This window comes from Corvus moneduloides, chromosome 6 (assembly GCF_009650955.1).
Source record: "Corvus moneduloides isolate bCorMon1 chromosome 6, bCorMon1.pri, whole genome shotgun sequence".
Taxonomy (NCBI): Eukaryota; Metazoa; Chordata; class Aves; order Passeriformes; family Corvidae; genus Corvus; species Corvus moneduloides.
In genome coordinates, this window is record NC_045481.1 from 27,773,080 (window position 1) to 27,797,047 (window position 23,968).

At 35.5% G+C, this 23,968-nt stretch overlaps 1 protein-coding gene across 1 annotated transcript in view; it reads right to left on the minus strand.

Moving 5' to 3' along the window:
- Nucleotides 1–23,968, minus strand: part of SCFD1 (sec1 family domain containing 1) — a 52,670-nt gene that overhangs the window by 14,772 nt on the left and 13,930 nt on the right. The window contains exons 8-19 of the mRNA XM_032112057.1: nucleotides 23,850–23,905; nucleotides 22,789–22,874; nucleotides 20,940–21,039; nucleotides 17,656–17,795; nucleotides 16,533–16,623; nucleotides 16,111–16,184; nucleotides 13,938–14,019; nucleotides 6,959–7,055; nucleotides 3,521–3,591; nucleotides 2,541–2,620; nucleotides 1,926–1,988; nucleotides 829–904 (exon numbers count right to left, since the gene is read on the minus strand). Coding sequence (XP_031967948.1) covers nucleotides 829–904; nucleotides 1,926–1,988; nucleotides 2,541–2,620; nucleotides 3,521–3,591; nucleotides 6,959–7,055; nucleotides 13,938–14,019; nucleotides 16,111–16,184; nucleotides 16,533–16,623; nucleotides 17,656–17,795; nucleotides 20,940–21,039; nucleotides 22,789–22,874; nucleotides 23,850–23,905 — 1,016 coding nt within the window. The remainder of the gene's footprint in view (nucleotides 1–828; nucleotides 905–1,925; nucleotides 1,989–2,540; nucleotides 2,621–3,520; nucleotides 3,592–6,958; nucleotides 7,056–13,937; nucleotides 14,020–16,110; nucleotides 16,185–16,532; nucleotides 16,624–17,655; nucleotides 17,796–20,939; nucleotides 21,040–22,788; nucleotides 22,875–23,849; nucleotides 23,906–23,968) is intronic.

The window sequence follows — 23,968 nt, forward strand, 5'->3', positions numbered from 1 at the left end:
ATAAACAAACAGTGACAATGATAAGATTAAGTAGGTCAAAAAGACAAACCTTTAGTTAAGATTTCATTTTATCTAGTTCTGATATGTTGTATTTCTAATTTAAATTCTGACTCTTCAGAGTCAGATAGATATTTATTTATTGCCATCTGATGAAAGTACATATTGGGAAAATGATGCATCCTCTACAGAGAAGCAGGTTTCTGGGAAGCACAACTCAAAATTCCAGCTACAAGTTACACAACCAGTTTCTTTTTTGTTGTTGTTTGTTTTCTTTGGGGGGTGTACATTTACATGCAAGTTATGCTCAAAAATATTTTAAAAACTTAGGTGAATATTTGAAGGTGGTCATGTCATTATAAACATACTTGTATTTTCCTGCACATTACAAGATTATGGTTGCTGTACATTACACTTATATGGGAAAACAAGAAATGTTTGAATTGTAACTAAACAGAGAACTAACACTTTCAGCCTCTTAATCACTCCAGAATAGATTAACTTAATACATGTAGTTCTAAGTGAAGATACAGATAGTTAATATTTTTTTGTTTATGAAGGTCTAGTCTACTTTGAATATTCCAAAGCTGTTCTTTTTATAATGCTGGAATCAGTCTTAATTGCTACAAAGAGGTCTTCAAAGAAAATGTGAACATTATTTGTCACTTATCTGAAAACTGGAAGTTACAAAGTGATAGATCTATCCATAAGCAGAGATTTATGTTTACTTGTTTACTGTACAATGAATTTTATTAATATAACAAAGGTACTGAAATTTCCAAATCTTCACAATACTCATGATAGACTTTTTAATTGTTTTTTTAAACTTACTTGTTGCTTCAGTACCAAGTTCTTCACTCCTTCCATTACAAACTGTGATCCTGTATTCATAACACGTGAAAACAGACTGAAAAACCAAAATAAAGATGATGTGTAGGACCTTTTTAAAAAAATTTGTATTCTTAAGCTTTATACTGACATCCAATTCCCAATAAAGTCAATAGGACCTAAGCACTAAGTAACTCAGTTTGTCATAAAATATATTCCTCACATCACATGGCAAGCAAGCGTATGGGAATACACCTGTAATCTACCAGATAGATCCTCACCTATCAATGGGAGTCTTGGATTCTAGTCTTTAATCCACTGAACAGTTTATTTTAATACTTCAGTAATGTAAGGATTGGAGTGCTCCTTTCAAGTGGGTCTAATCACCAGAGTTAACAGAGATGCTGAGCATCTCCAACAAACCAAGCAGCAATTTTTCCAAGTGAAACAGCACTGGAATTCTCTGTAACCATACCACACCACAGATTCCTTATGACAGTGATGGTGCATTCCTGAAAGCAGAGCTGGTAATGAGGACTGAAATCCTCCGAAGAATGGAAAGACCCAAGTCCGATATCCTGTATGGGATATATGTAACTGTAGCACAGTTCTTGTGTCTTGAAATAAATAACTACACCTTTCAAAAAGCAGGCAGACACTCAGTCCAGGAGTCTCCAAGGAAATAGCACTGTCTTCTTGCATCCCTGACAGTCTCCAAATCCAGGAAAGAACTCATTTTGAATATACAGGGCTGTGCTTATCTTCTGCCATTGACTGCTTAAGGCTCAAAGTGATGGCTGTCATAGATCCAGTTCCTGGTGCTGAATTCTTCTCCTGTGAGAGTGCATTTAATATGCAGGTGCAGAGAGCACTGTATTAAGATAGTTTGTGAATTTAGTCCCAATCCTTTTATTTTCCTTTCTGTGTGTACTATACACTTTTAAGGGAAGATAAGTGCTTGTAATCGTCTGTAACTTAAAAATTTTACAAATAGGGAGATGTTTTGCTCTGGGCCATGTATAGCACTAAACACACTTTCAGCACTACTAAAATAAGATAGAAGAACCCAAAGGCTAACAGAAAATTAATCAAAAGCCTACCCCAAAGGTTTAGGTGTAGTGTTTCCGTAGCTGGTTGGAGCTGAAGCCATCTTAGTGAAAGCCCTGTGAAAGCAGGGATAGAAATCAAGAATTTATCTCATGGCACACACTGCTGTAGAACGTTCCACTCTAGTCATCTGAAAGTGAAAAAACCTCTGCATTTCAAACTCTTTCAGGAAGTAACTATTTATTAAATGCATCCCTCTTGCCTACAAATACAATAGGAATTAGATTTTATAGTTAAAAGACAAAGATTTCATTCAGATACCATGTAAAACTAGAATAACTGATATACAACTCTTTGGTATGAGCAAAAAAAACTTTGGAGTCTGAGCTAGCACAACTTTTCATTTAATTCAGTAAGTTGTTTCTGTCCTGGCTCATTAAGGGCACTACTAAATGTCATATTCTATAGAGTTCTGGCACTACTGGAGGTTAGTTTCAAAATAAGATTTGCATGTATTACCATAACAATGAAAGGAAAAACTTATCTCAAATGAATGTTTAAGGATAATTTAAAATGTAAGAGAAGTAACACATAAGTCCTGAATACAATGCTAGATTCTGTGAAATTACCCAATTAGCCTCATAAAGGACAAAAAAGAAATTACTTACTTCCATTGTTTTATGTAGCTCAAAGGAGCGAGATTACAACCTGCATCCATCAATGCTTTTTTGTACTGCTCCAAATCAATCTGAAATCATAAAGTGGAAAATTACAAAAGGTTGAAGCTACTCTTAAATCCATGTGGAAAGACAAGATATTCTTATCTAAATATTAAATAACCAGTGCAAAGTTACAGCATTGACCCAAGTTAAAAAGTAATTATGAGTCTTAATCTCATTGCCTACCAAGTATGGAAATAAAACTTGAAATAAAATTTGCCATGAGTAGATCTCATTAAACTGAACAGTGTTTGTGGAATTAAATCCTGGGGACTTTCAGATACGGGAACAGTCTTTTATACTAGCACCAACAGAATGCTGGTTTCTGTACAATGTCAAAACAGTAAACAATAAACAAAGGAGCTAGTATACATTTATACAGATAATTTCTATTCATCTAATCAAACATTTTTTCCATCAGATAATGTTCCTACAATGTAAGAATTTTCCTTGAAATTAATCATCCTAAATTCAAAAGAAATACGAAGAAATTGTTTCCTGAATTATTCAGATATTGGCAGATGCACTTCTCCTTTGTTCACCTGCTAGTCAACTGACTCAATCATTCTTGAATATATGAAGATAGAGTGAAATGAGTCGTATTTTCATTCTGCTTTATCTACTTCTATTGAGCAGTGGAGCAGAATAATAGAAAGCATGCTAAGATGTGTCTTGCAGTAACTCTGATCTAAATATGTCACAATATAATATTCCTTCTTATTAGTCAATCGTATCCTTTGAAATGGTGGCTAAAGCTTTGTGAGCAGATTTCCTGGTGATACTACAAAATTTATTTAAAGTTTTAGTATTTCCTGGCATTTCGTACTTCCTTTTGCAAAGAAACAGAAGTATCTACTTAGTGCTGAAATGCCACAGAAAAATCCCTCGTGGTACATTCTGGTGTTGGAAGCTGTAAAGAACATAGGTACCTCTGAAGGTGCCTGAGCTGAGCTTATGTAATAGATGAGAAATAATCGCATTTTGTCTTCTGGAGTTCCCGCTGCAATAAAAAAAAAGAAAAATTAAAAACTACAATTGTAACTATGCTGCCACATTAATTGCCCTTCAGCAGCCACATATATGTACATGCAGACCTTTAGTTATGACAATAAATGTTACCTATAACCATGGCCTTCTTCAATATAAAAAAGAAAGACATACAGCAATTTTATGAAGAGTTGGGTTAGATGTGTCATTCTTTCTGAAAGTTTTACACTTTCTCCTTTTGTTTGTAGTAAATATTATTATTGATATAACATCCTCAATAAGTTATGTAGAGAAATTATGACTTATTTTATGTGGAGATTGCAAGCATTATCTGGGAGTGGGTCCATGAAAAAGCAGACTAAAGAAAAATCATAGAAGTAAAAGCCATAGCACATTATTTTTTAGCTTTACAACTTGCTTACACAGTTCTATGGTTCACCGTACTGAAACACTTGAGGACTGCAAAAGCACTTATATGAACTGCTGGTCAGGGAAAAAGCCCCGAACTTCCAACTTGCCTTCAAAAAGGATTTTACTTCCTAAATCCTCTTTTGTTGAAGAAAAACACTTCCCGTTCTTGGGAAGCACTATTGATATGCAATCAAAATTCATCTCTCCAGATCAAAAGGTTGATGTAGCCATTACTTATATAAACTACTACACCAGATTTTGAACACCATCTTTTTTTTCTAGAAGAGAATCACTGTTAGTAAAGACAATAGTTTCAAATGAAGTTTTCAGAAGTACAACATCTCAAAACAAACACTTAAAATTAATTACAAAAGTCTGATAATTTCAGTGCAATGTTGTACAAGAATGAACTTTCTTGCACTTGGGGGCAAGAAAACGACTTTTTTTCCTGTTTTTCTTTTTCTGTTTAGTTTGTTTTGGGTTTTTTTCCTCTACTATGGAATGTGGATCATGTCAGCAGGAGACCATCTGATCTAATCTTCAACTGTTATTTAAAAGTCAGCATATATTTAGTCTGGCAGAAGTTAAGAGTAAGCGCTGTCATAACGAACATTTATGACTTGATACAATCTTCTCTGGAAAGTAGGTTTTACTAACCCTTACCAAATACCAGTAAATCAGAAGATCAAGAACTGAAGACACTTTGTATTATCTAAACCAAAAGCCAGCTTTCAAGGTAGAGATCCACCTGGAATTCACTTAGGCAAAAAAAGCTGTGACAAACAGCTGCAAAACTCAGGCCAAGTGCCTGTCAAATATTCACTACTTTTTTCTAGACTACAGTCTGAAGCAAACTGCTAAACATTCTGAAGAAGAAAACTTGGCAAACCTAGAACATACCTATTTTATTTTCAATTGAAAAACCAGCAGGCAGCCTCTAGTTCCCATTTTATCACCACTCCAGTATACAATAATATCCACGAAACTGGGAGGCAGCTAATAGTCCTGAGTGGTAGATTAGTGCAATACGGTAACAAATGGGAGGTTGAATCCTGAAGCTGTTAAGTGGACACATCTAAGTGCTTTCATGAAGAGCTCTGCAGATCTCATCGTCCACATGACAAATATCCCCACACATAATGCCAATAAATAGTTCACCAGTGGAAGCGCTGGAAGACTTGATGTATTATTCCTTCAAATTGTTTTCTGCTGGTGCTTCTCAGTGAATCACACAATATGAGGCTGGACAGTTTTACAAGACAGCATGCCTGGAAATAATCACTCTGATTTAACTTGAATCTTTTTCTTATATAAACTTAAACCTAGGCAATGCATATAAAATGCTAACATACTAGTGTGAAAACCTGAATACTTGGCTTATGAAGAAAAACTCTAGCTTGTAAATCTAATCTTGTGTAAAAACCAGGAACCTTGCTAATAGGAATGTTGATATGATACATCAGGCTTGGAAAACAATTTGCTTTACACTGCAATCTAAAAAGGCATAGAAAATGTGGATTCAGGTAAAAAGTAATTGATCCAGTAGGATATACAAGCAAGCATAAAATTTGTTTTCATATCTAATTTTATGCAAACATAAAAGCTGAAATCAAAATAGTACATGAAACATTAATTCTGAACATGGAAAAGGACTAGTTTGTATTGATGCTTAAAGAAAGTACAGATTATACATATTCTTATTAGCTTCATATAAAAAAATGAATGTATGTACTGATATACAGATTGACGCCTGACATTAGATTTTCTGAAAGTTTATTAATTTCTAGACATGACCCATTATGAGATGTTTAAAATTTTAGCTCAAATTTCTACCAACTGTGCACTATTTCTTCTATTGCCTTTTGATTATATAGCATGGACACTATTAAAAGATTTTTGTAGAAAGTCAGCAGGACGTATAGATACTCTTTCTATAAATATGAATCATTATACAAACTCCAAGCAGGCATTAAACCCAGTATGTAGCTGTAAGACTACACACATAATCATGCAGTAACAAAACTAAAGAGCACACTGGAAAAAGAGCAGGAACCCTGGGTCTCTAAATGTTTGAGGTTTGCCAATATAATTGCCAGTATGCTGACAAGTCAGAGATAATTTAAGTTTTACACTTTTGCTCTGCACGTTATTTTGCTCCAGCCAACTGGTATCAGATCATACTGAAATCTGTCAGAGGGTTATGACATGTCAGGCTGTGACAGAGTGAAAGGAGAGCTGATGTTACAATACTACAAAAAGCTGGGAAGTCATTTGGGTCTTAGCCTTTCACAGAAAGACCCTCAGTGACTCCTGCTAATAGAGAACCTGAGTACTCCTGCTGTGCAATGCTCTGATATGCATGACCCATATGTGACACAGAAGCTGGGATGCATTGCTCGTGCCCTTAGATGATGAAAACAGACATGCCACAGCTGAATCAACACATGCAAAGCTTGAGGTGAGTCCCAGTGAATTGGCCAATTTACATCTTGCGTCCCTTCTCTCCACCTTGTCCCATTCATCTTTTTCCTCGCACAAGCAGGAGCTCCCTACATTACAGCCCTTTGATCTCATCAAACTCTATGAAATTTTCATCGTGTTCGTGAGGTATGTATATGTTACAAAACGTGCAGTAGGATTTAAAATTAGTATTGTTCAGACCACAGAATGCCATGCTATACTCCTAAATACTGGAAAAGCACAAAAAATATTTTGACCCTAAAAAATAAGGAGTTAGGAAAGGATTTTAGTGGAGCAGCAGAAGTTGCTAATATTTTGGATATTACTCAACTGAAGTACTAAACTCTCTAGAGTTTAGTACTTCAGTTGATTGCTGAAGATCAATCAAAAACTGTTTTCTTTACAAGTCTTGCACAGGTTGCTCTTTACCAACCCTGAAATCTAAGCAGGTGTAGATTTATTGTGTATCTTAATAAATTTTACACCAAGTTCAAATTTAAAGTACTCACCATCTGGGTCAGAAATCATGTCCAGAAGAGATTTATCCAGAGTGGATTTGCTCATTATTTTTTCCTCATATTCAAAATACACATCCAGCTTTCGACTCTGTTTAAGAGTAAGTGTTAGGGTTAACATCTTAAAACTGTGAAAGAATATTTATTTCCTCTTTTAAAAGGTATGAAGTTTTAGTTACAAAGACCGTTTTAAAAACTTTATTTTAAAATAGATTATCAGTAAAAGTAACTAATGCTTGCATTATAATCAGCTCTCAAAAAGTTGATGGTTATTTAATTATCATACTAAAAATGAAAATGCAAGTTAAGCAAGGGGTGTCTGATGTGAATATTGAACTGGAAGAGAAGCTTTGTTTTCAACTATGGCTTTGACACAGCTGAAAACTACATGCCATCATATACATTGCTATGCTGTAAAAGGAAAAAGTAATGGTCAAGTGAATATTATGTCAAATTTATTCTGAACCTCCAGGCTCTCAGACCACAAGACAATTATTCAATGAAGATAAATGTGGGAAATTCCTTTATACGTTAAGGCATCATCCCAAGGAAACGTTGGCAACTGCCAACTTAGGTTGGTACTGAAATACTACCTCAGATCAAAGGCTTGCAGTAGTTCACTCACACCAAAGATGGAGAAGTTTATAATTAGATTATCTTGTTAACACTGGAAAAGAAGTCTCTCATTATACAATGACACATCTAGATGTTGTGAAAATCCTTTTTATGGAGGATGGCACAGGGACTATAGAAAATTGTTGAGGCAAAAGCTTTATGGAAGACATCACATGGCCATGCAAGTAATGACTGCATTGCAGCACATCTGCACAAACAGACAAGTTTTACACTTATTGATCAAGATCTTACAAGCTAAAAACAGAAAAATGCAGTCCAGAACTTATTTTAAAATGTTCCATTACAATGCAGATCATTATGCGTGTTTGAACATTAAAATGCAGCATCAGAACAAATGTTACAGCTACTCAGCTTACAAAACCTGTAAGTTTTAGTATTTGGTAACTAATTAAATCCTTATGTTTGAACACATTCAGCTATGTATTGGCTCAAAAAGGAGACAGGCAGAGTGGACCTCCATCTTGCTTCTTTGGAAGTGTGTCAGCTCCACATCGTACCCCCTGTGAGACTGAAATGATATTGCCAGAGTGAGGCAAGAGTCACCTTGCTTTTCTTGGGTTAAACAATTTGAGAAATTTTGCCTGATAATGCCAAAGCATTTAAAACTGCAATGGCACCTTTTATCCAGTGAAGTAGTTCTTGCAATGACAGACCGTAAAAACTTACAAAGTCTGGTTTCCACATATTTCTGAATTCTACTAAAATTATTCTTGAGATCACAAATAAGAAAATTAATTTTATAAAAGTTAGTTTACCTGCCCCTCACCCCCCCACAAAGTACTTCTCTAGCCTAGGGATATTAGGATATTTCACCTTCTGAGTACTGTGAGTTCCTCAAAAAAAGAGCTAGAGAGGAGAAAACAAAGTAAAATGGTATGAATTACAAGGATATTTTTGTATTGAAAGCATTTGGTGATCAGCTTATGATGCAGGCAGCTATACAATGCTTCCATTTCTCAGTCACCACTTACAGAACTCCTCGAGAAGATCAGTTACTTGCAGAGCAACAACTTAATTTAAAGCTTTTGCGGATGCTTGTAATTACAGCTTATAAAGTAAATTACCATCGAGAGTGCTCAAAAATGACCCCCTGCTACTTTTAGGGGCAGAAGAATGTCTTCTGTTGATTGTCATAGTGACTATGACTACACAGAAAGTGCATGAATGAAAAAAAAAAAGCTAGAGCTTCTTTCAAGCTGTATTTACCTTGAGCTTATGTTAGAAGAATAGTTTAAAGTCTGAATAGAACTGAACTACCAGCCTTTTTCCAAGTCCTTACTTCAGATGCAATTTGGTATCTGGTAAACCATCTGAGACCTCAATTCTACAGCATCTTGGAGATCTTCTGTGTTATAGTTTCCTTAGATCTCTCTAGAGACATAAAGCAACTGCAAAGAAATGACTACAATTTTTTTAGTCTTTCCATTACATACACTTGCTTTTTCTGTTTTAAGTACATTTGTATCTTGTTATGTGAAACTAAATTCAATGTTTTTGAGTTTAAAATATTTTTCCCAGACAACAGGCATCCAGGAAAAAAGGGATTGTCTTGAAATGTGGACACTTGATCTTATAAAGTCAAATACAATACTGTTGAATTTGGCAAAGCCAGTATTATCTTAGCTGGTGATCTGTTTACAAGAAATTTATTCAGATGGCATGTAAAAATGTACAATATAAAAAGATTCCCTAATTCCTTGTATTTGTTTACAGATCAACTGCTAAATAAAATTATGTAATTCAAACATCAATTACTTTCAATTTTAAGAACAGATTCACAATTGTTGACTTACTTGGAGCACAGGCTAGGTAAAATTCTTCTCAGCCATGTGCAACTTAATGACTGTTTGACTGTGACTGCTGAACAAAACAGATCAACAGCAGCAAAGAAAATTCACTGGTTGCATGTATGTGCTATACTTTGAGCCTAAACTGAAACATTAATGATACAAGTACGCTCACTCTGTTCAAAAACTTTGCACAATTAATTCTGAAGTGCGAACTTAGCATTCTTTGGGGAAAAAACCCCAAACCGAAAATCCTGAAACTTCAGGTCCACATTTTTTTTCTATCCACTTTGTCTGTTTTTTTCCTATCCACAACAGGGACATCAGAGGTAAGCAGCAATATAAAACTTTTGAGACTGTTTCTGATGCAACAAACCAAAGAGATGGATCAATATAGTAAGTCTATTCAGCAGCTTCTTCACTAGATAACTAATGAAAGTTACTAGCAAAGATGCTAATTAGGGCAATATTTTTCTTACACTGGTTTGCTTGGAATTAGGTGGACACCTAATCAAATTTCATATGGGTTACTGAATAGCCTTAAACACTACTAGTTACCTTTTGATAGATATCCCAGATATGCCACATCAATGAGACAGTTACTTCTTGAAGAGCCAACTTGTCTAAGAGGTGCTGATAAGAAGCAGATGTCCCATTTAATTTAAGTAAGTGCAATTTTGTTCACTCAATGGCAAACTCACAGACATGCCAAGAGGAAAAACTGGGGAATAGGAGCTAAACAGTCCTGTAGATTCAATAAAAAACACAGCAAAGAAGAGGTTCTTATGGGTGCCAAACTGGCAAGCAATGTGAAGAAAATCAGTAATAAAAAATAATACAATAAAGATGCATTTACATTTACAGTTTTTCCTTTTCTGCCTCCTGCTCTTGCTATTCTACTATGACATCTTGTTCCACACCAACCTCATTCAAGAGACCTTTCTGGCTGCCACTTCAGGGACAGGATTCTGTAATGCAGTTAAAGTGCCACACTTCAGCTTGCTTTTTAAAAAAAATGTATTTGTGAAAGCTTTCAACTTATCATCTTTAGAAACAGGCTGTTTGTAAGCCAAAACTTATTTTAGGGAAAATTACTGAAGTGCATGGGAAAGTCTATTGAGCACTGTACTCCAAAATGAACACAAAGTTCCTTCTTCTTAAAGCAAGTAAGTGGAAGCAGGACCCATTAAAATCTCTTAGAGGGTTATTTTTGTAAAGACTTGCTGGAAGCTCTTCTATCCTCTTTACACTACAAAAGTTCTTAATTTTAGAGAGAGAGAATACGCAGATGAGATGTTTTCTAAGAAACTATTTGAGGTCTTTCTCAAAGATGCTGACAGAAAACAAGCAGAAATAACTGCCTCCAGAACAAGGGAGGTTGGTCAGGTAATTATAGTGTGCTCCAATCAAGAGGAAGAGAAACTCTGGAAGAAGGCTGGAAGTGGCAGCCATAGCCAATTCCCTTTCACTGAACTGTACAGAATGATGATAGCAAGGTCACTGTAACTGAACTCAGAAAAAGCTGTTTTTACTAGAAGGTTACTGAATTATCAGTTCTGGACTACAGAAAACCAGCCTGGCCCACTGTGACATATATACTTCACAAACACATACCATTTCTCTTCACACAGTGCAAGACAAAAATGTAACCTTATTTAAAACAGAGTAGTTAAAATAGCAGAATTCCTTTACAAAATATGAATTTGAAAATTTGAAAGGCTATTGTCAATCCCAATTAAGGGGATCCCAATTAAGGGATCATTCAAAGTATTAGACCTTGAGATCAAGCAAAAGTAGAGATACATAATAAAATTATGTAGGAATTAAACAAAACCCTAAAGTAAACAAATATAAGTAATTTAAGACAGAAAACAATTCACATAAAAATCTGCCACTTAAATTCATATGTGTAGAATTCTAGCAAGAGGTTATGTAATCTACCCCCCCGTCATTTTAGAAAAGTATATGTGCACATCTTTTTATATTCCTGATTCAACATACGTCAGTAATCCTATTCATATTACAATCACATGCAAAGATAAGCATTACTTGAAACTCTAAAGCAGCTAGATAGGTAATTCTAGCTCTATATCTGTTATCTGTTGGGTCCAGACCTTCAATCACCAGCTTCAGCAGAAGAAAAACCAATAAATGCAAAACAAGGATGCATTTGTTCTAAGCACTGACAATAAATACTTGATGGTTTGCTTCATGAAAAAGTGATGCATACTTTCCATTATTTAACTAAACACTTAAGCCAAAAAACTGCCAGGACCCCTAAGGATGTGATTAATTTCTGGTTTCCTCTTGCTATGTCTTAGAAAACGATCCAAGAGAATGTGGAAAGCAGCTGTAATCTGAACATTAAAATATGACTGCAAGAAAAATTAAATTCACTTAGTATATCTAAAGCAGGTCTCATTGCATTCTTTGCATAGATGCTTATATATGTAGTGAAGAAAAACGCTCAAATAATTAATATAGTAAAAAAACCATAATGGATCATGCAAATAGTCTATTTTAAAGTATGAATGCACTTCCTGATTATTTTAGAAGGGAAAATATAGTAACCTGAAGAAGAGCATGGTGCCTCACTAGCTCCTCATCATCTCAGCACTTGCAAAAAAAATTCTGTCTTATCCTAATCTGGTTTCATTATTTACTGTATATAAAACCTATTAACCACAGAGTCAAGGTGTCATCAGAATTTCTTTTAAAAGTACTGGCTGAGACATGGCTCTTTTTGAGAGTATTTTTGAGGAATCCATTAGGTAGCATAACGTCCTGCATACTAGAATTCCACAGCTCAAGATAGAAAGATACTTTTTCTAACACTGGAGGGTGGAAAGAGAGGAGAAAATGGTCAAGAGAAAGCAGTTGGAATAAACTTTACATTCATTCAGTTAAAAGGCTTTACCATAGGCAAATTTCAACAGAAAAAACCACATGCATCTGCATTAGTTTAAGACAGTTTTCTAAATATCTGGAGATGAAGTGATGCTTTCTATATCAAAAGAAAAGATGATAGAGATGCACATACCAATATATTGAAGAAACTGCATGGCCATTTGTCTCAGCTATACAATAAGAAGGTAAAGAGCCTGAGCACTCTGCAGTACCAGAATTACGAATCATGGAGGAATGGATCACCACGCCTAGGGAACTCCCTAATAGCAGGCTCCCTGTCAGAGCAGCAAGGCAAGGGCTGGTTGAGTGCCTATATAAGGCAATTCCTTCCACCTCTAGGTAACTAAGTGTGTTGCTATCATCTGATGAATCTGACTCCAGCCCAGTGCCAACAGGACACTGGAAAGCAAAACTGATGTTACTGCCATTCTACATCTTACTCTGAAACTTGTTTTCCAACCAATAAATCATATACAGAATACTACTGGTCTAGGCCTGCCATTATCAAGCCAGTATCTTTCTTAGAAAAGTGAATTTGCAGACAAGGCATCAAAATATCAATATTGTTGAGTTAAATTTTTTTCAGTGGTATTAATGTACTGCTTTTAAATTGTCAGATATGAAAATTGACGTACCTAATAGTGCAAAAGCCCATAAACTAGCCCCTACACTAATGAGCTAAGCACAGAGAGACACTTACTATCTCTTCTCCAACTTAAATATGTAAATTTAATTTATCCATTAAATTGCAGAACTAATCCTTTGTACATATATAGTACTTTAAAAAAATTCAGTAGCAATAATAACTGAAGACAGATCTTACATGCCTTACAAATGTTAAAGCTAGCTTCAAAATACATTGCCTTCCATGAATTATAAGTAGCTTGGCGTAAAACTTTCTAATTATTGATTTTCAGTGAGATGTGGTGCTTGAACCACTTTCCAAAACTTAAAAGAATTTCAGTGTTTCTGAAAGCCTCATCTACAATTTCTGTTTTCATACTGTGAAAACAAATCCATTTTCCAAGTTATCCTAGCAGTAACCATGGCCTTCACTTGACACTAAACCCTCTGCAAGGTCTCTGACACAAGAGCAGGAGATGTAAAACAGAAAAAGGGACGAACACCCTTCTGAAGTGCTCAAATTATGCACAAGACATCTAACACAGACCCGGCTGGAAACACCACTTCAGTAACTTGCATCATTATTACGACATCTCTGGGTATCACTTTCATTGGTGAGCAGTCAACAGTGCCCTTCTGATAAACACATATGAACAGAAGATTGCTTAGACTGAAGTCATGAATTGCCATGACACATCTCTAAAAGAAACAAAACACTTCCATCATAAACTTATTTTTAGAAAGACTTCAACCCACAATAACATTTGTGGCCACCATTAAAAAAATGAGAGTATACTAGTAAATTCTGATAAGAAAAAACCTGGTCTTCCTTGTTTTCCATGCAGAGGCATTCAAAATTCATTCTCTCTCACCCTTCAACACTAAGTAATGCTACAGAGTGAATTCTGAAAAAGTAGCACCATTGAGAAGGCTCACTTTCTTATCTTCACAGCCTCAAATATATTCCTTCAGTTAAAGAGTACTACTGACACAAAACTCAAATTAGAGAGTAATTGTACCTTTATGTGCTCCAAAACGGCTGTTGCAACATTGGTATGAAGATCAATGAGTCTCTTCTTTTCCAGAAGTTCTGGAAGAGAGCTGAAGAGATTAAATACAAACTAACCTGCTGATTTGCACTGTTAGTTGAATTGTGTACTGCATATAGTAGATACTAAAACATTTATAGAATTATAGAACAGTCTGGGTTGGAAAAGACCTTTAAAGGCTATTAAAATCTAAAATTACAGAATAGGATTGGAACTAAAAAATGACAAGTATAGATGTAATGATTCTCATAACTGAAACAGAATACATAAGAGAAGAACATTAGTCACATGTAATGTAGTAAACCAGGTTTCTACCTTGACTAGCAAAAAACGTACATTATGTGGGTAATTCAATATTCCCACTGAAAGCTTGTGATCAACAACAGATATGTGCCCTGCTAACCTGAACAAATGATCTACTACATTTAGTCTATTCTGATATATACAGAAGTGTCAATATCTGCCAAATAATAATACCTGTCAAAGAATATCAAACAATTACAAAATTACAGTAAATAACAGTATCTGTCAAATAAATACAGAACTTCTGGATGTCCTGGAATTTGTCAGGTGCTTCTGCATAGAACACAATTCTCTATTCAGGATTCACAATTGAAAAATTTTCTTTTGCGAAATGGGAAACTGAATGGTTAAGTTTACTTTATGGAAAAATTGTTACTTAAGGTGTTAGGATCTACATGATTTTCACTGCTGGCATGTGAAAATCACATTTACAAAAGACTTCTCAGCATCTATATACATTCAGAACCAAAAGCACCCTGGACAACCAGTGTCTTACTCAGTTTAACAGTAGGCAGATGATCAGGCATTTAATGACAACTGACTGCATGTCCTGAAGAACCAGGAAGTTAAGTAGCCATACTTTATTTCCTCCTTTAAGCAACTATAAAATCAATGTTACCTATGATGATTGACCATTAATGACAGCTGGAATGTGAGAAGGTGACTAGTACTGCCTTTGTAAAGGACTGTGTTTTTGAAAAAAAAAAAAAAGCAAACCAAAAAAAACCAGAAAAAGCAAACAACAGGAGATCCTCAATGTTAGAACCTCTGATTTCTAATTTCTAAGATATTCCAAAGTTTTCTAGCAGCTGTAAAGCCAGGAAAAAGATAACCTTCAGAAAATGGGCAACAGAACAGCAAGTGAACCTATTTCAATTCTTACAGCAGAAACCTGCCTAAATGGACGATCTTAATGGTATCAGGACTTCTCAGCAAAATTCTACAGATTAGAGCCAAAAACCAATGCCTTGACCTGAAAACCAGCATCTTGAGAAGTACAAAACTTGAAAACTTTATAGGGCGAGCTTGAAAATACCTGCTTGTTTTTTGGAAACTGTCTGATCACACATCCTTTGTAATTCCAATGAAATTCTAACCAGGGCATAGCATACAAAGCAACTTTTCAAACTCACTAAGAGATAACTAACTAATACAGGCATGCTGGATTTCACAGGATACTGGGCATATCACCCCATTTATCCTCTGGATAATGAATGTTTCTTCTTCCTTCTGATTGGGTCTTAGTGATTAAGGCAGCAAACTATATATCTCCCTTCTTGAAGGCATCAGTGGAATGAAAAACAAATTTACAATGAGAAAGAAGCCTAAATCTAAGACTTTCACTGTCATGAAACCACTGTCACTGGTGGTTTGGTCTTCAAAAGTGGGGGGGTAAATTTCTCAGAGTTCTGAATGACTATAATCCCGCAAACAGATGTTACAGAAAATACATGAATCAAAATGTAATTGATTACACACTGTGCAAAGCAAGCAGAGACGTGAAGAAGGGGGATTTCAGTTATTTTTTTTTACGAAAGAATGCAGAGTTTGGGGGTTTTGGCAGAAGAGTGCAAGCAAATCTATGATGCACTTAGATTACTCTTGTCTTTGCTGAGGAAACACTCCAAAGTCACACACATTGTGGAAGTCACATATGCAAGCACTGGCTTAGGACATCACATAAAACTTTACCAGAATTATAAAGCATTTAAACTATATTATAAAGCTGAATAGCCTACATTTAAAGATGTTGATTTCAAAGAATACAGAAAGTACAATGACAGAAAAAACTAGAAATGGTTCACAGGTAATAAACAATAATGCATTACTGACTACTTACCTGACAGCTGAAGTTAGCTTAGCTGTATTATCTGAAAGCATACTTATTGCTCCTTCATCCTCCCCTTCTATACCCTGGGTTTTGAGGAAGGGTTTGAAAAGAGGAATAAAAATAGTCATAATAAATACAAATACCACACATGCAGATAGTCAATACATTTAGAAACTATTTTCTCATAGTGGTGTTAACGTCTGTATTTCATTTTTCAGTTAGTATGGAAGCTATATAACTGCAACACCAATGAAGAAGAAATTGAAACTTCTCATGAAATATGGTGTTTCTAGTCCTACTTTTAAGATCGTATTATGCCTAAAATTCAGCATGCACTGAAAATTTTTGTCCGTGGGATGACAGGGTGGGCTGAGCATCTCTACAAGCCCTGTTACACTTTACATAGAACACATACAGGTGATAAAACTTACCATGATACTTTTAAGTCTTTTGACTTCATCTTCTTGGGCTCTGTAAGATTCCAGTTCTTCCTGAACAGACTCAGCCACCTCTGGAAAAGGACTAATGCAATAGTCTGCATTAGGCTCAGTTAAATCAATAAACTGAAATACTAGAACCGGACAATGAAAACCTTTTTTGGAAATAACAACACGCAAATCATGCAGCAGTATCAAATCACTGAAAATAATGACATCTTACTGTAGGTTTACTTAAACTTTCTAAGATATATTCACTGCTTTCAATAATTTTATGTAATTTTGGTAAGAACAATTTTGAGCTCTGTAACAAAGAGCTAAGAGACAAAAATAATGGACAATGAATACTGGCCATGATCATTCCTTATGTGGTGGGTTGACCCTGGCTGGATGCTATGTGCTCACCAGGTGACTCTATCACTTCTCTCCTCAGCAAGACTGGGCAGGGAGAAAGCAAGGTAGAAAAAACTCCCAAAGTCATGGGTCAAGATACAGGCAGCTGAAAAAAGGAAAGCTTATGTGTGAAAGCAAAGGAAAACAAAAGGTTTTATTCTCTACTTCCCATCAGCAGATGATGTCTGGCCATTTCTCAGGAAACAGGGCTTCAGTAGGCAGAGCGGTTGCTCCAGAAGACAAACATTTAAAAAACGCCATTGAAGGCTGCATCCTTCCTCCTCCTTTCTCTTAGATTTTATTGCTGAACAGTGGTATGGAATGCTATTGGTGTGGTGTGGTTTGGTGTCGTATGGAGTATATTTTTGGTCAGTTTGGGTGAACTGTCCTGGCAATGCCCCCTCCCAAGATCTTGCCCACCCTCAGCCCACTGGTGAGGGGGAATGTCGGGGAGACAGCGCTGATGCTGTGTGAGCACTGCTCAGCAGTAGCCAAAACACTGGTGTGTTATCAACACTCTTCTAGCAACAATGCAAAGCACAGCACTGGGAGGGCTGCTGTGGGGAAATGAACACCATTTCAGACAGACCCAGTACACCTTAAAAAAAGCCCCCAAACTAGAAGATATTTTCAAATACGATTAAAAGCAGAACTACCATATATGAAGAATACTTAGAATTTATATTGACTAAATTAATATAAACTGTGTATCTTTACAGCTTACCTGCCCTTATGCTTTTGCCAAAATTTATCAGATGCAGTTAAATCATAGGACTTCTTATTTTTTTTCTTAGGTCTAGCACCTGCTGGAGTACTTTCCATTCCTGTTGATTCTTCCAAGTTAACTCTATTCAAATGGAAATCCTAAAATAAAGAAGAGACTTATGTAAATATTTGACGGTTTGTTTATGCAGTCTTTTATACTCAACGAAATACCTTTGAGAATATTTTCTAAAAAAATATTAACACAGCTATTTATTAGAGCTTCATAAGTAGGCAGGAAACAGTTTACTAGTTCACTAGATAATAGAAACAGAAATATAAGAACTCCAAAATTACTCACAATTACTGAACTGTGACCAGTCCAACACCAAACAAGGCAACAAATGTTAAGCAAAGACTTTTGATTATCTCATACGCAAGCAGTCTTCTGACACTGAACTTTGAACACTGTTTTCTGCATAGAAAATAAATTACTTAGCAAAGACTGTGCTCTAAAACACTCCAAATCTTTGAAATAGAAAAGCTTCTATATTGCAGAAAAAGTGTTTATAAGGCTTAAGTTCACTCACGTAACTACAACATGTATGTCAAAGCTGCCAAGAAGCTGATGACATCAGCAACAGGATTATTCACTGTGAGGACTATTTAGCTACACCTTCACAGCTCTTTCCCTAATTTTTTAAGCACTAGTAAAATAGTGAATGCATGATAAAGCAAAACTTTGCAACAAAGCTGCTATTTTTCCATATAGTTTTTCTTCTTCCACAGATGTATGAACATAGAAACTACATCGCTTTGCTAGAAGACACAGTTATGCTCACATGTCACCACACAGCTCCCTCCCTGTGGGTCTTCTAGTTCTTTCCCCCACTGCCAAAGACTGCTCTGTATTTTCTGCAGCTTACCTCTCTGGTTTTCAACAGAGTATTAATAAGTATTCCACTTGCTGACTTTGTCCTAGCCCTTTTCAAGAACATTTAAAATTTCAGAGGTGCTCTTTGCTTGGCAAATAATGATAGAGTCAAATCTTCCGACTACACAGAATCTGTTAGAACCTTTTAGAATAGATATTTTTTCCAGAAATAAAACTTCACTTTATTATTTTCATTAAAGTATACAGAAATGGATCACTGTGAGTGAAACTGTCAAATAAAGTTTTAAAATGTTCCTAGTTATGCCTTGGCAGGGACTTAAGCACTACAAATGACCCAGGCCAGAATAGAAACAAAACCAAGTAGCTACTCAAAGGAAACACATGCAGTTGATGAGCACAGACCTCATCTTACAAGAGATGTTTAATGTTTTAGCAAAAAAATAGTATTTTTCAAGTACACATATTCGATAAAAACTTCAAAAGAATTAATGTGATTGGAAATTTAGCTGTAATTTTTAATGGAGATCTATGTTTTGGCTCAGCTTAACTCACCAGTGACCTGGGTTTTCAAGTTAGTTTTGGCATTTACAAGTTTTCCTAAAATAATTCTTATTAATTAGTGTTCCTCCTTTCAACTCCTCATTTTGTCCTTTTAAGGCTTTCTATCCATGCCTCCCATTTTTCTGTATCCACTGATGAAAGGTTTTTTATTTAGAAATAGGAATCTCTTTATGTAAGCCTGTTTAAGTGTAGAAACAGCACGGTTATAATCTCAATGGACGCAGCACTCAACTTTGTGCCTGGGTAGTTCAACACTGCACAGCATTCCTGGACTATTGTAACTGAGACCTTAAACAAAAACCAATTTGCTTGAAATATACTTGACATAATCAACATCTTGGTAACACTTTCATGGTTACAATTTATGGCTTCTTAAAAGACTACTGCAGGTATTTCATGAAATATTATGCTCAGCATGTGAAGAGTTTTGCAGGCTTGCCTTTAAGATGAATAACTTGACTGGTTTTGAAATTAAACTTTTGCCCTTTTCATGGAACCACAGACCACTTGGTTACAATTTCACTAAAAATAACATAATCCTGTTCATTTTTAAGATGCAGCATTTAACAAGTTGGTCCAGAGAACTATTGAAACCTGATGCAGTAGAGATAAATATCCAATGATCTTTGAGCAAGTCTTCTAGTGTCGTTTTAATACCCCACCCTGTTTGTAGCACTAGTTGTCCTCAGCCTCCAGTACCTTTGATCTGCATCCTGATGAACTGAAGTCCTATCCCAACTCACGCCTGAGGCCACCCAACACTACTTCAGAAAGAAACCTGTAGAAATTCAGTACTTCTACCTGCAAGTCTCTAGCCAGTTCAACACTTACTGGAGAAAACTCGGTGCAAACTGTGGTTTTTTAAGATATGCCTTTCCTGAAGAAACTAGGCCAAAAATTGTTTATTTGTATAAAGCACCCTTAAGTTTAAGAGGAAAGGACTTGTGATAAGGAATTAATTACATAAAATAAAATTTACAAGTGCCCTAAAGCATTCCATTAGTGATGAAATATTTTCATCATAGCAATGCACTCTGTGTGTGGCTATACAGTTCACCATCAACTTTGCAGATGAGCGCATACATGCACGTGCATATTTCATGTATGCCTCTAACAGTCTCAATAATAAATCCAAAATAATTCTCAAAGGTAGATTTTGAAATTATTCCCAAAAATAGGTCTCAGTACAAAAAAAGCCTCCAGATACTAATTACTCTTACTTTTTTTTTTTTAATTATTATTTACTCCACACCTATAGACAAAATGCACAAATCTGAGGTAAACAGAATGAGCTATCATTCAAGTACATTTCTAATATTGGTTTTATAAAATAAACTTGAGGAAATAAAGGCAACTTAAGGCTATCTAAATATTTAAAAAAATTTTTTTAAAAATCTGTTTTAGATTCCTTACAGTAGGATCATATACCACTCTGCACTGAACACCTGCACCATCTTGTGGAGAAAAACCAGAAAAAGTATTTTTAGAAGTTCAAACTAAAACCAAAATTGGTTTTAAAACACATTAAAAGCACTTCTTTTTCAAAGCTGAATTGCACTTAATGGAGCTTGGCTATTACATAACATACAGATCATGAGCTACTGAAGAAAAAGGCAGGATTGCTGAATTAGCTATCTTTAGATGATATCAAGATTTCAACTTCTTAAATATTTTAGAAATTATTGCTAAATAAAACTTCTAGAGAAAATCTTCCAAGTTGTTCTTTACTAAAACAACTTCCAAATAAAAAAGACAAAACAGATTTTGGATTAAGAGAGAATCTGGTAGTAAGTTTAACAACAAACTGAGTGAAAAAATAGTTTTGGTAACAAAATCAGATTTATCCTTACCAGAACATCATGAACTAAAGCTTGGTATGTCCAAGTATGATGTAGAGGAGTTGCTAAATCTATGTTTCTGTCAACAAGGACTAATAGGGGCCTTTGGAAGCTGAAAAGATGACACTTTGTTAGTACTTCTTTAAACATGGTTAAAACATCCCAGTAACATCCTGAGTGATATCAGCCACCTCCTCTATCATATTTCAAGATAAAAGCAAAACTGCCTACTGCTGAGCTACTCCAGCCTGCCCCAAAGTCACTGGGTCTGATCACTATGATAAATTACACAAATCAAATCTTAGTAATGATAAAAGTATTATTTTATTTTGTACTAAGTGAAATTACCACTATATAAATACTGAGCAGAAGTCAAAACACTGAACAGCAACTAGCTTTTTAGGTATTAACCAATACACCTTTGTGTGGATACACATTTGAGTTCCAAACAACCGTTTCAGTGGTAATATTTAATTCCCATTACAATCCTCAAACATAAAATCTCACTTCCAAGGGTTTTTAAGTTAATTTTTCTCTTTGCTTGTATATAAAGTCCATAAAAAAATAAATTATGAACTTCTGAGACGCACTGTGGTAATTCCATCAGTACCCAATTTTGTGGTAAAAGAATGCATTCATGCCTAAAGGTCTTGAGTTACAGCTACATGAAAAATTTATAGTGAAGATAGCAAGACTGTGAGCTGACAGAACATTATTACATATATTTCTCTTAAGTACATTATTTCTGCAAACATGCCAGTTAAAGTGCCTTTGAACAGAGTAAAAGCATTTAAATTCCATGCTCTGGATTTCCTTAAAGTATATTCACTTAAATATATAATCTCAAAAACCTTAGTCACCTGATTCTGAAAAACCAAACTAGAGACCTGAAGCCATTCAACTGCTTAAACTTTCCTAAGCTTCCTTTACCTTGCATTTTAATTTTGAGGGCAATGATGCTACACTACCAGGAAAACAAGCCACGCCTCTGAAGGAAAAGCAGTGCTTACAATTCACTTCCCATGAAAATGAAGAAACTGGTATTTCACAACTATTCTCTCTCCTTTCAAGCTCATTCCTTTTGCCAGCTTTGATGTTTTTGTGCCTTTTATCCAAGTTCTGATTTTAATCTGAGATAAAAGTATGATGACTGTTTTATACCCAGTTAGGAGATTATAAACTTCCTTCAGCTACAGTCTTGCCAATACATGTCCTCTTTTCCATGTACAGTATAAACTCCTATAATACACCTTCCTAAGGCAGCCTGTGGAGTATTCAGCTATCTGGGGGCAACAGTATACAGGGATGCTACTGAGAACACATTATCAGATGCACACAAGCATCTTTAAAGGATTCAAATGGTCAAGACTTTAACAGACCTTAATTATCCCAGTGGTAGTCCTCAAGCAGTCCTCCTCTGGTCAAGAGGGGGATCAGCTGAGAAACACTTGCTTTTGACATAACTAAACTGGTAACACTGTTCACAGACAAGAAAATGGGTCCTTCTTTCTTTCAAAGGAGATATGTTCTTTTGCTAAGAGATATGTTCAGGCACGCGACAGCATTTCATGGTCCTGTAAACAGAGTGTATTTGCAGAAGTTTGGCTCTTGCTGGGTTTAGAGGCTGAACAAAATTAACTGGTTCATAACATAATTTTTGACTTACTGTCCTAGGACCATACTCTTATTAGTTATAGAAGTTTTAAAATGGGTTATGCTGTGAGATGGGAAAACTCCCTTAAAAGTATGTAAATTCCTTTAATACAGAATTTGAACCACATCCATGTCAATACAGTTTTCAATACAGTGGTGACTTACCAAGACAACTGAAATATGAAAAATAAAATTACTAACACAATACCTGAACTGGCCAGCTCCAAGTGTGTCACCTGTAAAAAGACTGTTTCTGGCATCTCTTAGATTCTCTCTGAGCTTCTTATCCAATTTCTAAGGAGGGGAAAAACAGAACCACTTTTAACAAACCAATGGCTTCCTAACCTCTCTACATGATCAACATTAAAAGGCTTATTGTGCTGTTTTTGTAGTTTATAAATGTCTTCACTGCAGGAAGATTAGGTCCAGTGCACATGGGAAAGAATGAAATCTTACATCTATTTTCTCCCTCCAGCATTTATATCGATGTCCAGGACTACAATGAAGATGTTTCCTCTATGCCTACTAATCTCCTGCCAGACAATTAGCACCTTTTCCCTAAACATGCAAGTAGAAAACACCAGTAGGAGGCATCAAGAGGGAACCACAGCAGAAGCAGTAAATTGGGCTGTCAGACACTGCCCCACAATTGTTTTATAAAAATGAGATTTTCCTCAATATGAGTGTATGCACACTGTATGCTTAGGTTTAATCAGTATTATCATTTCACTGACAAAGAAGATGCAAAGAAGATGGAAGAAATGAACCACAGTGACTCCTAATGAAGACAGTTCTGTAGAGATTGCTAATTGTGATTTCTTTTAGTCATTTTATCCCTATTTGATGATCAAATTCAATGTCAGTTTAATTTGATATACTAAAAACCTCTTGTACTTACAGGGTTTCCCAGCAAGATAGGTAAAAATGTCTTACTGATACACAGAGAGTAACACAGGCCTGACAGCCACTTTTTAAACTGTGTGGATGCATCTTAATTATAATGTCTGTCAGAAAATCTTGATAAACTCTAGCTTAGGAATTATTATTTAAGTTTCTCATAATTTGATTCCCTAACATTACAGTTTCTACAGAAGTTCCATGGAACTGAAATCCGAGAAAGGAAAATGGATGTATCTCTTTTCCAGTTTTATTTCCTCTACAAGGAAAAGGATACAATGACACTAGATCTCTGCCTAGTACCGAGAAAAGTCAAAGTAATGTTTGGAAAGTTTTAAAGCAATGACAGGTGTTTAGAAAAACAGTTCTTACCACTGCCACCATTTCAGCTGCAGTTCCTCTTGAGCATCTGATTATAGGAATAGCGCCTAATAAAAGATACATTGACTTCTACATGCATTGTAATTTTCAGATTCTGTATTACTTTACTT